Below are 14,617 nucleotides of genomic sequence, written 5' to 3' on the forward strand. Positions count from 1 at the left end.
CCTCAATATTTTATTTCCTATGAGAACGACTTGCATATTGGGCGTTCGTGAAAGTCGACTCTACAAGAAGCAGAGTCCACTGGGGGTCAAAAAGCCACGCGTACTGGTTACGCCATTTTAGAGTTGACGAAGACTTGAATTGGTTTGCTTTTCTTATGTGAAAAACAGTGGGGAAAGTTCTAGGAAGAGAGGTCCGAAGCGTAATACAAACGAACTTCAGCGGTGGTGAAGTGAACGAGCCTTTCTTGTTCAGGTGCTCCGGTGGAGGAAACCCTCAGAAGAAAATACTTGTGAGAATGGACATGGGAAACGGCTCGGAGGTAGGAATGAGCGGCGGTGAGCCATCGGCGATTGACTTCAACGTCTTCTTGAGTTTCAGGGGACCGGACACTCGCCAAGCCTTCACGGATTGTCTTTATCACCAAATGCTAGAAGCAAACATCCGTGTTTTCCTTGACGAGGAAGAGCTCCATGTCGGTAAAGAAATAGCTGATGAGCTACCGGTGGCCATTGAAAAGTCGAAGATCTACATACCCATCTTCTCTAAAGGTTATGCTTCGAGCACATGGTGCCTTCGCGAACTCACACACATGGTGGAGTGCAAGAAATCCAAATCATCCGAGAAGGAGATTATGCCGATTTTCTACAATGTTAAGCCTTGTGATGTTAAGCTTAAGTCTCAACGGTATGTCAGCGCTTTGGAGGAGCATGAAGAGAAGTTTGGTTGCCAAACGAGGCTAAAGTGGGAGGAGTCCCTCAAAAGTGTAGCCAAAATCAAAGGATGGGAGTTGAAGAAAAAACAAGGGTATGCAGGGGTCCTAAACCACTCCATTAACTTCTGCTTCGGACTTTCATTAATTATATGCCCAAACTTGGATAAATTCTCGTTTAGGTGGTTTGAAATTGAATGAATAGCATGTATGTTTTCAAAATTATTTTCGACAACGGAATCAATTTTGTCATTCATCGAAAACAAATAAAGCAAAAACCGGGTTAGTATTCAGTCAAAGTTCTTTTTCTTTTTTGGTAAGTTTAGAGGTGGGAGATGCGTTAATAAATTCAAGGAGTAATTCGTTTGTACTTTTATGTTTTTGTTTTTTAGTTCTTTCCTTAATTTAGCACTCCATTTTTATTTTTTTTGGTCGAAACTTTAGCACTCCAATTTGATGGTTAGCTTTCTCACGTACTTTACTTTGCTTCTAACTATCTTAAGTGTGAAAACTTTCAATACATTTCTTCTTAGCTATTATCCTAGCTACCAAGACTGCCTTAAAAAGGGATTAGGAATCAATTAGCAATGCCTTGCTTCCTTTAACATGGAAAAATGCCTACATGTAATAGTCTATTCTTTGAATGATAGACAAGAGGGCATTCTTTCATTGATAGATCTAATTTTATATATCTTTGTGCTTGTAAATTGTGGATTACATCCTTAAAAGTTACCTTCTCTCTCCTTATCGATAGATTTTCACATGGAATCAGAGCAGTTATCCCATCCATCCATGTCAAAGTGTTACCATTTCGGAAGCAAATAAATGAAAAAGGTCATAATATTCTGTATGTGATTGTTTGTTTAAATCACAGGGAAGTCGTGTTCCAAACGCACATAAAATGTATTCCTTTTGGGTGCACTAGTCGATTTAATAAGTGGTACTAGTCATGTTGGTTGCAACCACATGTTGAGTGTCGTGAGGTTATTTTTACAATTTCGACTTAGTTGACTCACTCATGTGGCAGGTACTGGGAATTCATTAAATCGGTGATACGTGAGATTGTGATGAAGTTGAAGACAAAAGACAAATACGTTGGCGAGAATTTAGTCGGAACGGACGATCCAGTGAACGCCATTCTGAAGTTGTTGGACATGGACTCGGGGGACACACGCTTTGTGCTAATCCATGGAATGGGCGGAATCGGTAAAACAACTCTTGCTAAGATTGTGTTCAACAAACTAACTTCCTTCTTCAGTCACTGCTGCTTCCTAGGAAATGTCCGGGAATCGTCGATCGGGTTTGGCATCATGACTTTGCAGAAACAACTATTGTCTATCACATTGGGTTCGGGCTTTCGAGATCAAATCGACGATGTCGACGATGGGATCAAATTGATTGCGAAACACCTTTCTAATAAGAAAGTCTTGCTCGTTCTTGACGATGTGGATGACGAGGAGCAACTCCAGAAATTAGCCATCAACCGCATAACTTTCTGCTCAGGAAGCAGAATTATTGTGACAACTAGGAACAAAAGCATCAGGAAATCCGACAAAACTTTGGAGTATGAAGTGAAGCCGTTGGATAATGCTCAATCGCTCGAGCTTTTCAGTCAACATGCTTTCGGAAGGAATCCTCCTCCATATGAATTTGTCAATCTTTCGAGACAAATAATTTCTACGACTGGAGGACTTCCTTTGGCTCTTGAAGTCATAGGCTCATTACCTTGTCATCAAAACAAAGCCTCATGGAACGATGTGCTAGACAATTTGAGAAAAATACCTCATAAGAAGGTCCAGGACAAGCTAAAGATCAGCTACAATGCCTTAAATCATGAGGAACAACAGATTTTCCTTGACATCGCATGTCTCTTTGTGGACAAGGACAAGACGAATGCATTCTACATGTGGAAGGATTGTGGGTTTGGGCCAGATTATTCAATTCAAGTCCTTGTCTACATGTCCTTAATAAAGATAACTAATGACAACAAATTCTGGATGCATGACCAACTGAGAGATCTTGGGAGGAAAATTGTTCGTGGAGATACGAGACTAACCGATCCAAGAAAGCAAAGCAGTTATGGGTTCCTGAGACGGCCAATAATATCATAGGAACAAAAGAGGTAAAAGCATATGTCCGACCATGACCATCAAATTCTATGTTTTTTCTTAATAGTTCATTTATTAATTAGGAGCCCTTTCTTAAGAAAAGGGGGCAGGGGAATGAAGACATTTTTCATTTACACTAATGCTACTTTACCATTGAATGGCAGAGAAAGAAGGCCATTGAAGCAATTTGCTTATGTGAACCAACACGAGTTTACACGAGCAAAGAGTTTTCAAGGCTTCCAAACATAAGGTTCCTCATGTTAGAGGGGGGAAATTTCAATGGAGACTTTAAGAATCGGTTCTCGAGTTAAGATACATGACCTACACAGGGGTCTCTCGAGAGTTCTTGGTCATCAATTTCCATCCAAGCAATCTTGTAGTTCTTCAAATGTCGTCTAGTTCAATCACAGAGGAATGGGCTGGATGGAGTCAATTCAAGGTACCATCGTCGCTATATTTGTTTATCTCCATTAAATTGTCTCACGCAATTTTTATGTTTTTAACTAAAATTGACTAACCCATAACTGAATGGATTTAATCAAGGCCATTCCACAAGTAAAACTAAGCCGATCTCGTAATCAAGGCCATTAAATTAAATTGCACTGAATTGATATATAGGTGGATATATGTGGATCAGGTTGGCTAGGTGTTAGTACTAAACGGATCTATGTGAGTTAAATGAGGAAAATGAGTCAACCCAATTACATCTAGGTTCTAGCACAACCATTTATTAACTCTAAATTCGTATGGAATTTTCCCTTTACTCTCATTTTGCTATTGTAACAGGTTGCTAAAAAGCTTAAAGTTTTGGATATCTCATATTGTAGCAACATGACTAGGACTCCAAACTTCTCCGATTATTTGAGTTTAGAGAGATTGGACCTTGGGGGTTGTGAAAAACTAACTGAAGTTGATGGTTCTCTCAAAAAGCTTAAGTGCTTGATTTACTTCAATGCGAATCGGTGTGAAAATCTTAGGGAGTTGCCCAAAGGGATCGGAGAGTTACAAAAGCTCGAGTACTTGTATTTATGGGGTTGCAAAAAGTTGAGGAAGCTACCCGAATCATTTGCAAGAGTCACTTCACTTGTAGAGTTAAGTCTCTCTGATACGGCCATCACAAGATTACCTGACTCCATTGGTAACCAAAACCGCTTGTCAGTTCTTAATTTGCGATCAACAAAAATCGATGAACTTCCCAATTCTATTGGGAATTTACGAGAACTTAAGTCTCTCTTTCTATCGTATACTAAGATAAGGGAACTTCCGTCCTCGATTGGTAACTTGGAATCTCTACTTGAGTTGGACGTTTCAAACACGAAATGTCTGCGGTTACCCAAATCTATTGGAGACCTAAGTAGATTAAAAATCATCAGGATTTCGGGTACTCGGATAAAAAAGCTACGACGGAGCATTGTCATGCTAAAAGAGTTGGAAGAGCTACATGCCGATAGTTGCTTTGATCTAAAGTGGGAAATTCCTGAGGACATTTGGCAATTATCGCTTTTGAGAAAGTTGCGCTTGCAATTCACCCCCATTAAAAATGTTCCACAGACGATCAAACTACTTCCTCGCCTACAAAAATTGAGTTTAGGGTGTTGTAGCAAACTCAAAGTATTACCGGAGCTTCCCACAAGTTTGATAAGCCTAAGCTTAGGATCACGCTCATTGCGGCAGCTCCCGAATCTCTCAAACCTAACTAAATTGGAGAATTTGAGCTTTGATGATTATGATGAGAACTGTGATCCTTTCTTCTTCCAAGATGGTCAATGCCAACTGTCTCTTGGGGTCCTTCCACCATGTCTTTCAAAATTGTCATTGCAACATCATGGATCGACAACTAGTTTGTCATTTCGTTGCAACTTTAGAAAATTGACACGTTTGTACTTTTTTAACTGTTGTTGGAAGGAAGTTCAACTCGATGGGCTGAGTTGGTCAGACCTCCCTGAGGGATTTGCTGGTCTTTCGAGTTTGAAGAGGTTGAAACTGTTGAGTCTGGACTTATGTGAAAATCTTACTGCCATCCAAGGTCTTGGTTCATTGGACTCGTTGGAACAATTGGAAATATGTTGGTCTCCTAAAATTGGAAGTCTAGATGATCTATCGGATTTGAAAAAGCTGAAGTCCTTGATGATTGAAGGTTGTGAAGAGCTTCAGGTAGTTGAGGGCCTGGATGAACTAGAGACACTTATGAGTTTGACTTTTAACGATTGTAGATCATTGAAAAGCTTCCCTAACGTATTCAACTCGAAAGTACCAGACGAGTGCTTTCTAAATATTAGCAACTGCCCGAATTTAGAAGCGGGATCGTTTGGTGGCACAGTTAGCATGTACAAGGAACGGAAAGTTGGGGGCAAAAGAAGGAAATGAAAGAGAGGAGTGTGAGACTGGAATTTTTAGTGCCTTGGGTTAGTTTCTCACTATTGAATAACAAAGATTTCAAGAATTTAGTGACATTTTTTTTTCTGTAATTGAGTCATCACGTTTTTGTCATTATTATGAAATTTTTTGTAGTGTTTCCGACAATGTTGTCAAAGCCTGGAAAGGCATGTACCTTTTTTTCAATGTTGATGAACAGCAGGTTAGCTACTTGAAAAAACAAATACAGCAGAGTTGGTCACAGGGAGGAACAATATTGGGAGATGCGTTCCCGAATCAAATGGATGCGATGGGGAGACAGAAATACCAGATTCTTTCATGCCACTACAAGTACAAAGAAGAAAAAGAAATAGAATTAGTATGTTGAAGGCTGAGAATGAAGAATGGATTAGAGACCCAGCTCAATTGAAAAATATGACTCTTTCCTTTTTCACAAAGCTTTATACTTCCTGTGGTCCGAGAGCCTTTGAACCGATCTTATCGCAATGTCCTAAGGTGGTAATAGAAGCTATGAATACGACTCTAACAGCTGCCGTTACTCGAGAGGAAGTCAAGTACACAACTTTTCAATTAGGAGCCACTAAAGCCCCTGGACCCGATGGTTTAAATGGTTTGTTCTATCATAATTATTGGGATCTTATTCAGGAAGATGTTTTCCACACAGTCTAGAATTTCTTCATCACAGGGAAAATGCCAGTAGAATTAAACAGAACAGCCCTATCTCTTATCCCAAAGGTCCCAAACCTTGAGAGATTAGATCAATTTCGCCCTATCAGCTTATGCAACTTCATATATAAGATCATTTCCAAAGTTTTGACCAATCGCTTAAAGCCTTGGTTGCCAAAATTAATTTCTAAAGAACAAAGTGCCTTTGTATCTGGGAGGCAAATACAAGACAATGTCCTGCTCGTTCAGGAGGTTATTCATCAGTTAAAGGTGCGAAAAAGAACGAAACGATTTCAGGGGATTCTTAAATTGGATATGCAGAAAGCATACGATAGGGTGGAATGGGATTTTTTAAAAGCTTATCTTGATCAAATGGGCTTTAATGATTGCTGGATTAATTGGCTAATGCAGTGCGTTACTACAACCTCTCTATGCGTTAAGTTCAACGGCGAATTCCTTACCTATTTTCAACCATCAAGGGGACTTAGGCAAGGTGATCCCCTCTCTACTTACTTGTTTATTCTGTTGGCTAACCTATTGTCCAACCTTATCCATCAAGGGTTTGATATGGGTAACCTACGAGGGATCACACTTAATCGTTGGTGTCCCACTTTATCCCATTTATTCTTTGCCGACGACGTTATCTTTTTCATTGATGGAACGACCTGAGAATGTCAAAATCTAGCAAGTATTCTGAATCAGTATTGCCTAGCCACAGGTCAAGCTATAAATAGGAATAAATCAAGTTTGTTTCTTACTAAGTTTTGCCTTCCTACTCTAAAGACTAACCTGGCTAGCGAACTCCGAGTACCTCTGATGGATAAAACTGGCAAATATCTAGGGCTGCCTTCGATTGGGGATCCTCAAAACGGGATATGTTTGCCTGGATTTTAGGTAGAGTCAATGCTAAGCTGGAGGGCTGGAAAGAAAGCCTAATTTTTAAAGGTGGGAAAGAAATTCTGTTGAAATATGTTGTTCAGGCTTTACCTCAGTATGCTATGATGACTTTTAAAGTTCCTGTTTCTATATGTAAAGCTGTTGAGAAAAAGATAGCTCATTTTTTGTGGAGAAACAACAGTAACAGAGCTGGAATTCACTGGAAAAATTGGGATTTTCTGAAAGAGAGTAAGGAGAAGGGAGGGATGGGCTTTAGAGACTTAATATCCTTTAATAAAGCTTTACTGGGGAAGCAAGCCTAGCGACTCTATCATGATCCTGAATCTTTATGGGGTAGTGTCTTTAAAGCTCTATATTTTCAATCTACAACCCTATGGAAAACGGATAAGGGAACTAGACCTTTTTGGGGTTGGAGAAGTCTCCTTATGGGCAGAGATTCTATTCTAGATGGACTTCAATGGTCTGTTGGCAATGGCAAATCAATCAGTGCTAGAGAGGATAAATGGCTTAGCGTGGGTATTCTCGGTGGACTAGTTAACAGGGAGGAACCAAAGTTGGTAGTAGGGTATCTTCTCCCTGAGCAGAATGCATGGAATGTAGAGCTTCTTAATCAGACATTTCAGCCACGGATAGTTGAGGAAATTCTAGCTATTAATTTATGGACAACATCATCTAAGGACAAACTCTGCTGGACAGCCACACAAGATGGCCACTACACTGTTAAGAGTGGATATCATAGCATTAAACAATCAGCACCCAGTAAGTTACATTTTTAGGCATCCTCTTCTTACACTCCCCCAACAAAGCTTTGGAAACAGATCTGGAAGACCAAGACAGCCCCAAAGATTCCCAATTTTCTATGGGCATTATGCCAAAATGCATTACCTACCAAAGCCAACCTATTCCCAATTTTCTATGGATCCTTTTCTCAATTTTCTATGGGAATTTTGTCGTTGGTTGGTGAACAACTTCGACCCAAACTTATGCGACATAAGAACGAACGATAGAAGAATGTCATAGAATCGTATTCGGTGACCATAATCACAACATCATAAATAATCGTTTAGAATAACTTGTACTACAATCCTACAATTACGAGCTCTTGCTATAGAAGAACCTGTACTACAATCCTACGACTGCGAGCTCTTGCTATAGATAATTTTAAGAGGGCTTCTATGCTGTTAGCCATCCGCAATCTGTTTATATTCCTTAACCAGTTTGTTTTGCCCAATTGATATCTCTTCTACGTGTTGATTAAATCGAGAGAAACAAATTGGGCAGATCTTGTATTAAAGGCTCCGAATGAGTCCACAAGTAATGCTAAATTCAAACTTCACACAGCATTATGCACAATTCAACACATTTTCCCCATTTTTGCATTGGACAATCTATACTGTCCCTAGTCTATTCAGGGATCGGTTTTCAAATTTTGAAACACATCTGAAACTGTAATCAGTTACAAGATGAATCCGGAGCATTGGAAATGTAGGGGCCATCAACAACTCCACATAACAGAAAGATAACATCACAAGGTCAATGTGCCAGAGAAACAGTAAAAAGTTGGAGAAAACAATCACCTGAATTGATTACTTTTCGTGTTTCTTTAGAAGGTTCAATGTACTAATGAAACGAACCATATGGAATTGCGGAAGTTATACATCTCGTGAGGTAGAAGTTACGTAATATTTGTATTTAACCGTGCATCATTAAAATGCCTGAATGACCTCCACTTTGATGCAATTTGTTTTACCAAACTATCAACATCAATTCACAGGATTTACACATGAAGCTGAGCAAAATCTGCCCCACCTCCATTGTCAATTATCATCAATCAAATTGGTCGGCTCACTCAAAACGTACTTGGGCAATTCGTACTTCGCACCTGCAACAATCAACATCGCATGGATTAGATGCTGGACAAGACAATAGAGATGGAAAATATTTCTAGGCGGTGGTGGGCGAGAAGCGGGTGGGGGACCGGGAGAATAGATGAATACAACACCTCTTTCATCACAGCAAATTGTCAAGTCAGCTCTCTGAACAATCACGCCTGCACTATCCACAATTGCTTGGGCAAGCGTTAGATCTGCTTCTGCTGCTGCATGCAGAGCATCCCATATCTCTGAAAGCAGAATTAAATTGCTTTACCAGTCTACAACAGTGATATGAAATGAAAGGTAGTGAGACAGAGAGAGATTTAATTACTATAGAGATTTGAGGGGAAGTCAGGCAATGCACAACAGAAAACATAACTACGTCATCAAGATATTGACATGCCAATTCACGTCAGCTCCTTAACCATCCTCAGTCTCTCTAAAAGTTTCACCACTGAAAATGCACAGAAGATGAGGCCTGAACTTGTGCTCCAAATTACATGCTTAAGACTAGTTTATACCATCTGCACCTACAAACCAAACTACCACACACGCCCGCCCGCGCCCCCTCGCTTTCCCTTTTCTGGGGCTCCCTCCCTCCCTCCCTCACTTCATGATGGCATGCAGAAGCAGGTTGCTATGGAGGTTTCTTAACTGTAGACAAGGAAGATTGATGTGCAATGCTTCAAAAATCCCACAAGCTTTAGGGAATGTGCGTTTCTCATCACATTACTAAACCGGCACAAACTTATGCTGCAATACATCTGGTCAGTCAATAACAGAACTACTACCGCATTGTCACAAGTGCAAAGCATTGCGACTCAAAGCAAATTAGCATTGGCTACAGTGAGAGCTGAAGTAGCCTCAGCCTATTTTTAAGGATAACATGCTTGGTAGTTTTTAGGCCTTTCACCAACTGAAAAGAAATCTCTTGATAATTATATCGACAAAGTATCACTTATTAATGTTAGTCGACGATATTAATAGCAAGTTATTTTTTGACTTACAAAAAACCTTTCATTTTACGGGTGACCTTTTGATATTTGATATGTGCCACATCTTCTAAATAGGATCATACTTAAGGCGTCTTACGTAAGCATGGGTCTAAGCAACTTGTAGTAACAAGCATACCCTCAAGACTTGTCATCCCACACAATCATTTCAAAAGCAAAGAAAGTTCATTTCATGTAATAGACTGCCTCGTTCTGACATGCAAACAACCCCTCACTCACCCCACCCCCCTCCAAAAAAAAAAAAAAAAAGAAAACAAAAGAGGGTCCCCACACCACCACATACAAGAATTCCAGAAATCCCTCTTTGAATCGTTTAAGAGAGACAAATGAAGTGCAAAACCTACTAAATGTTCAAATCACTTGGGGTAATCAAAGATGATAGTGTGTAGGAGAAAGACTGTAGCTTGACAAAGGCAAAGCAAAACAGTGTCAGCCTTCAAGTTAGAGGATAGACTACTCAAGCCGGAAGTGTAAAAGTATAACCCCACTGAAAGTTTAAAAATGACTGAATAAGTAGGCCGATAAACATTATAATTCATCATAGTTCTAGCCGTTACAGGTTTCAATATGAAAACTGAACAGGTAAGCACATTCTTCGGAAAGGGATCCCTAATTCTAAATAATTCATGCAATCCACTTTTTAGTGATAAGTATTGTACCACTCATAAGGTACAAAAAGGCAACTGCGACATTTAAATGGATGTGCTTCATCCAACTGCTGTTCTTATTTCAAGTCATTTTAATACTTGATGAACGAGCAGTAAAACGTGGGAAACTTTACATTTCACAACCATCTTTCAATAAATATACATAGAAGAGAATTTGCAGCTAGCAAGTTTCCCTTGCAGCAACAATGTCACTAAGGTAACTTATTGCATTGCTGAGTTAAAGAAAACAACATCACCAATACCAACATCTAGGGTCAAAGTATAGTGACCACTTTCTAAGGAATAGACGAGCGCATATACGCCATGGTTACTCCAATCTCATCCCTCCCTCTATAGCTATAAATACAACTGCAATCCTTGAGTATGGCAAATACCAACTCTTAACTGAAAAAGTCCAGAAGAGATAATTTATTGATATATACAGATCAAAACTAAAGGGACATTTAGGAAATACTTAATCAAGAGAAAATCAGTTCCCATGTTTTTAACATTTGAAAATAGATCTAGTCGCAAGAAGACCGCAAATATCCGATGAGTTCCCCCAAAATAAGAAGGTAAGCCATGTCCGGCTTTCTTATGGAAAACATGTTTCTCATGCAATGTGCATTTTCTATAGTTTTGTACTTAACAGCAGCATGATAAATATGCTACACAGCACATTTACACAAGAAACTTAATAATTCAAAAGGAAATTGCTCAAACGTGTTCCAACAAAAATAGCACTTACGACTCACATAGTTATGATCTACCCATTGTGCAAGGCTTAGTTTTCCGCTCTCCCCCACAGCACTGGGTGTTGGGTGAAGATAAAGGATGGTGACCATGCATTACGTTAACACCATCTTAGCTCGCTAAGGCACAAGAAAAGAAACTCGATCGTTGCCGATATAGGCGTTCTAGGTCACACAGCCAACGCTCCAGCAGCAGACCGAATTCAAAGACGCCAGCACTCGAAGAACAAAAAGATCGATGGAACCCGACAGGAACGGCGACACGGAAAATCCAGAGCCGCGGAGAGCGATCGGGGGGCACCATGACGACGAGGCTGAGATCAGAGAAGACGACCAATGAACGAATAATCTTCAAGCACTTCAAACTCCATGGCCGAGAAACAGGGGCGAACAGAGGAATTACCACCGTGGCCGAACCGGCGATGGCGGAACGGCTACGGCGGCGGTTGCTGGCGGATACGGGATCACTGAAGGGAACGAAGATGAAGAAATCCACTTGGACCTGATCTATTCATGGGCTTAATTAACTGGGTCGAAGTAATGGTCTGTAGCGAATCGGGCTTGGTTAAGCTGATGTGGGCTGGACTAGGTCCTTTAGAAAAATGACCGTATTGGACTGGGGTTCTCTTCCTTTTTATTATTTAACTTTATTATTTTTTTAACAAAAATTCATGTCCGTTTTACCTGCAAAAATTCAGATGTGAACAAAATAAAAATTAGTTTTTTGGTCATGCATTGTGCATAATTTAATGCACTTTCCCTGTTACGCAGTTGGCTAATGTGGATATTGCCAAAATGGTATTAACCCAGCATGATCAAAAGCTACCTTGAGTGATTGATTGCACAAAGAAAGTCGTTCATGCACAAACTTTTTTGATGATGCTCATGCATCACTTATTAATACACACAAAAAGATGTACTATTTCATGTCAGGAAATAGGCAAGATATTTTGTGTGACAGTTAAAGTTTGTGATAAGAACTTATGAGATGTAGCAAGCCAACCGAACGTGAATATATCTAATACTTAAGTGCTAAATAAAATGAAATGTAGTCATGCGGACAACATGATCAATGCGACCAACGTAGAAAATTGCTATTGTTTGACATGTTCTTCATGCTGCTAGGAGTTCATGGTCGTAGCAAGTTTCCAATTTCACTTCCCGCGACCTTTCGGATCAGTTTGTTCATTGCACACTACCGCTAAAAACAACACGAGAAACCGAGTTTAATTTAATTAAACCACATGGGGGAAAAGTATCGCTGCCATTTTTTACGCACTGCACGCTGCACCAGCGTTCTGCCATTTCCCCTGTTTCCGCTGCTTTTGCCGGTTTGTCTTTTCTCGCGCGTGCCCACTCTTTCTTCTCTCTTGTTGTGCTTTTTATGCGTCCCATGCTAGGTTGTTTTTGTCTGCCAATTCCCCTTTCTAAAAAAAGTTTAAACTTTTTATTTTCAATAATTTTATTTATTTATTTATTCATTTATTTATTATATCTTATAATGATTTTTTCATGTAAATGACACTTTAGACAAATCCTGGTGCTCACATATAGCACGCCATATTGTCAGCATTTTGTTTTGAGGTAAATCAAAGTCATTCCTAGATTCCCTTCACAAGAGAATTACTATCCAGAAAGAATGAGAAATGCTATGCAAAGATAGCCACCCTCTCTTAGAATAAGTCATCGTTTAGATAACTTCTTCCTTGCCCTAGATTTCGATCTCAATTTGGTGATGCATTTTTCAAAACAGAGTCTCAGAGCCTTTGAAGTCAGCATAATCAAAGTACTGTACAGCCTGTGTGCATTGGACGACGGAAGGGGCATCTTTGGAAAAATAAAAATAATGTCACGCCACATGTGAGGGAGTCTACGTGTGTATAGTTTAGGAATACTTTATATACTAAGGTCCATCGCCTCTCTTTCTAACAATTATAACTTTTAAATGAGTTCTTCCCTATCCTAGAATTTGATCTCAATTTAGAGGGAATAAAAAAATTCATAAATTTATTATAATTATGTCAATTCAGTTATAAATTTTTTATTTGGCATGGAACGAATTGGCATAATTGTAAAATAGTTAAGATTAAATTGACCATGAAAAAAGTTTATGATTACACGACTAAAGTACCAATGTGATAGTTGGGTTTGGCCCACCAAACTCTCTCGGTTGCTTTGCCTCTGCATTTTAGCTGCACGACCGAAGTTCCTTTCCCGCCAGCTTTTGGTGAGAAAAAAAAAAGATTTAAATATTAGCATAATCAGGACAAATCGCATGACTAGATGTGGCAGTTATTATCGGGAATAAGGCATCAAACTCTTAATTTTAAAGAATAATGACTATCCTGAATAAGTTCAATGCGAAGAAATTCTTGCCTGGGCCCGGATGCATGGGACCGATAAAATCACGGTCGTTGTTTTCGTGGGACCCATTGGTGGGACTCATTTTTCGGTGTCCATAGTAGGACTTAAAAAGGAAAGAGGGCACACTTACAGCAGGATTGGCTTACACGCTTTTGTATCAAACTAATTGCTATTGCCTTCGAAGTGTACAATGTTAGACTTTGAGTAGGGCTTCCCCTACCGATCGTTCAATGTTGGTTGACTCATTTAATTATCGAATTTCAAATTAAGTTTTAAGATTCATCACTAATCTATCATATGCTGATTAAAGACCAAATAAAATGGGTGACATCCTTTTATTTCTACAAACCAAAGGTTTAGGCACAAGGACTTGGTTATACAACATTAATCTAATGCCTCATTGGTACATTTTCTTGTTATGAAAACTTTTGCATGCAGTCTTCATCGACTTCATTACCCTAAATTGTCTTACATGTGAAAAGTGATTATGCATGATACTTAAGTAATTAAAATAAACATTCAATAATCAAAGCAGCTTTATTCGAGTAAAAGAAAAACCCTAATAAAATAAAATATGACCCCGTTATTAAACTCCAAGACAGGAGCCTGTGAGTGGAAAATGGAAAGTTTATGCAAATTATAATTATGCAAATATTCTATTATCAATGCCTAGTGCGAATATGCATGTCATCTTTATGGATACATTAGATTTGAGAATGATAAACAAACAAAATGCAATGACTAGAAAAACCAAGTACTAATTTAATTTAATTAAACATGAATACAGGAAACCAGATATCACATGGGAGCGCGAATATCATTGCCATTTTTTGCGCACTCCTAATAGCGTTCTGCCATTTCCCCTGTTTCCGCTGCTTTTGCCGGTTTGTCTTTTCTCGCGCGTGCCCACTCTTTCTTCTCTCTTGTTGTGCTTTTTATGCGTCCCATGCTAGGTTGTCTTCGTCTGCCGATTACCCTTTTTTAAACTTTTTATTTTTTATTTTTAATAATTTTACTTATTTATTTATTTATTATCTCTTATGATTTCTTTCTTTTTTTAATGCAAGTGACACTTTAAAGAATTCTAGGTGCCGACGTATAGCATGCCATATTGTAGCATTTAGTTGTAAATCAAAGTCATTCCTAGATTCCCTTCACGAGAGAATTACTATTCCAGAAGGAAAAAGAAATGCTATGCCAAGATGGCCCC

At 39.1% G+C, this 14,617-nt stretch overlaps 2 protein-coding genes across 2 annotated transcripts; one reads left to right on the top strand and one right to left on the bottom strand.

Annotated features, from left to right (window-relative positions):
• Positions 1-296: 296 nt before the first annotated feature.
• On the top strand, positions 297-2,691 carry LOC104428528 (disease resistance protein RUN1-like). The gene is made up of 3 exons (XM_039313689.1): positions 297-805; positions 1,738-2,627; positions 2,684-2,691. Exons 1-3 carry the CDS (start codon positions 297-299, stop codon positions 2,689-2,691), a joined length of 1,407 nt encoding a protein of 468 aa, XP_039169623.1.
• Positions 2,692-8,421: 5,730 nt separating this feature from the next.
• On the bottom strand, positions 8,422-11,529 carry LOC104428522 (ubiquitin domain-containing protein 2-like). The gene is made up of 3 exons (XM_039314055.1): positions 11,040-11,529; positions 8,760-8,879; positions 8,422-8,639 (listed from the first exon to the last, which is right to left on the bottom strand). Exons 1-3 carry the CDS (start codon positions 11,134-11,136, stop codon positions 8,575-8,577), a joined length of 282 nt encoding a protein of 93 aa, XP_039169989.1. The 5' UTR covers positions 11,137-11,529; the 3' UTR covers positions 8,422-8,574.
• Positions 11,530-14,617: the final 3,088 nt, after the last annotated feature.

Source organism: Eucalyptus grandis, chromosome 5 (assembly GCF_016545825.1).
Source record: "Eucalyptus grandis isolate ANBG69807.140 chromosome 5, ASM1654582v1, whole genome shotgun sequence".
NCBI lineage: Eukaryota > Viridiplantae > Streptophyta > Magnoliopsida > Myrtales > Myrtaceae > Eucalyptus > Eucalyptus grandis.

Excerpts from the sequence above, each read along its gene's own strand:
- LOC104428528 (XM_039313689.1), top strand. The coding sequence starts at position 297 with ATGGACATGGGAAACGGCTCGGAGGTAGGAATGAGCGGCGGTGAGCCA. Across the intron at positions 806-1,737 it reads GAGTTGAAGAAAAAACAAGG|GTACTGGGAATTCATTAAAT; the intron begins GTATGCAGGGGT and ends CTCATGTGGCAG.
- LOC104428522 (XM_039314055.1), bottom strand. The coding sequence starts at position 11,136 with ATGGTCACCATCCTTTATCTTCACCCAACACCCAGTGCTGTGGGGGAG. Across the intron at positions 8,880-11,039 it reads AGATCATAACTATGTGAGTC|AGATATGGGATGCTCTGCAT; the intron begins GTAAGTGCTATT and ends TTCTGCTTTCAG. Across the intron at positions 8,640-8,759 it reads AATTTGCTGTGATGAAAGAG|GTGCGAAGTACGAATTGCCC; the intron begins GTGTTGTATTCA and ends TGATTGTTGCAG.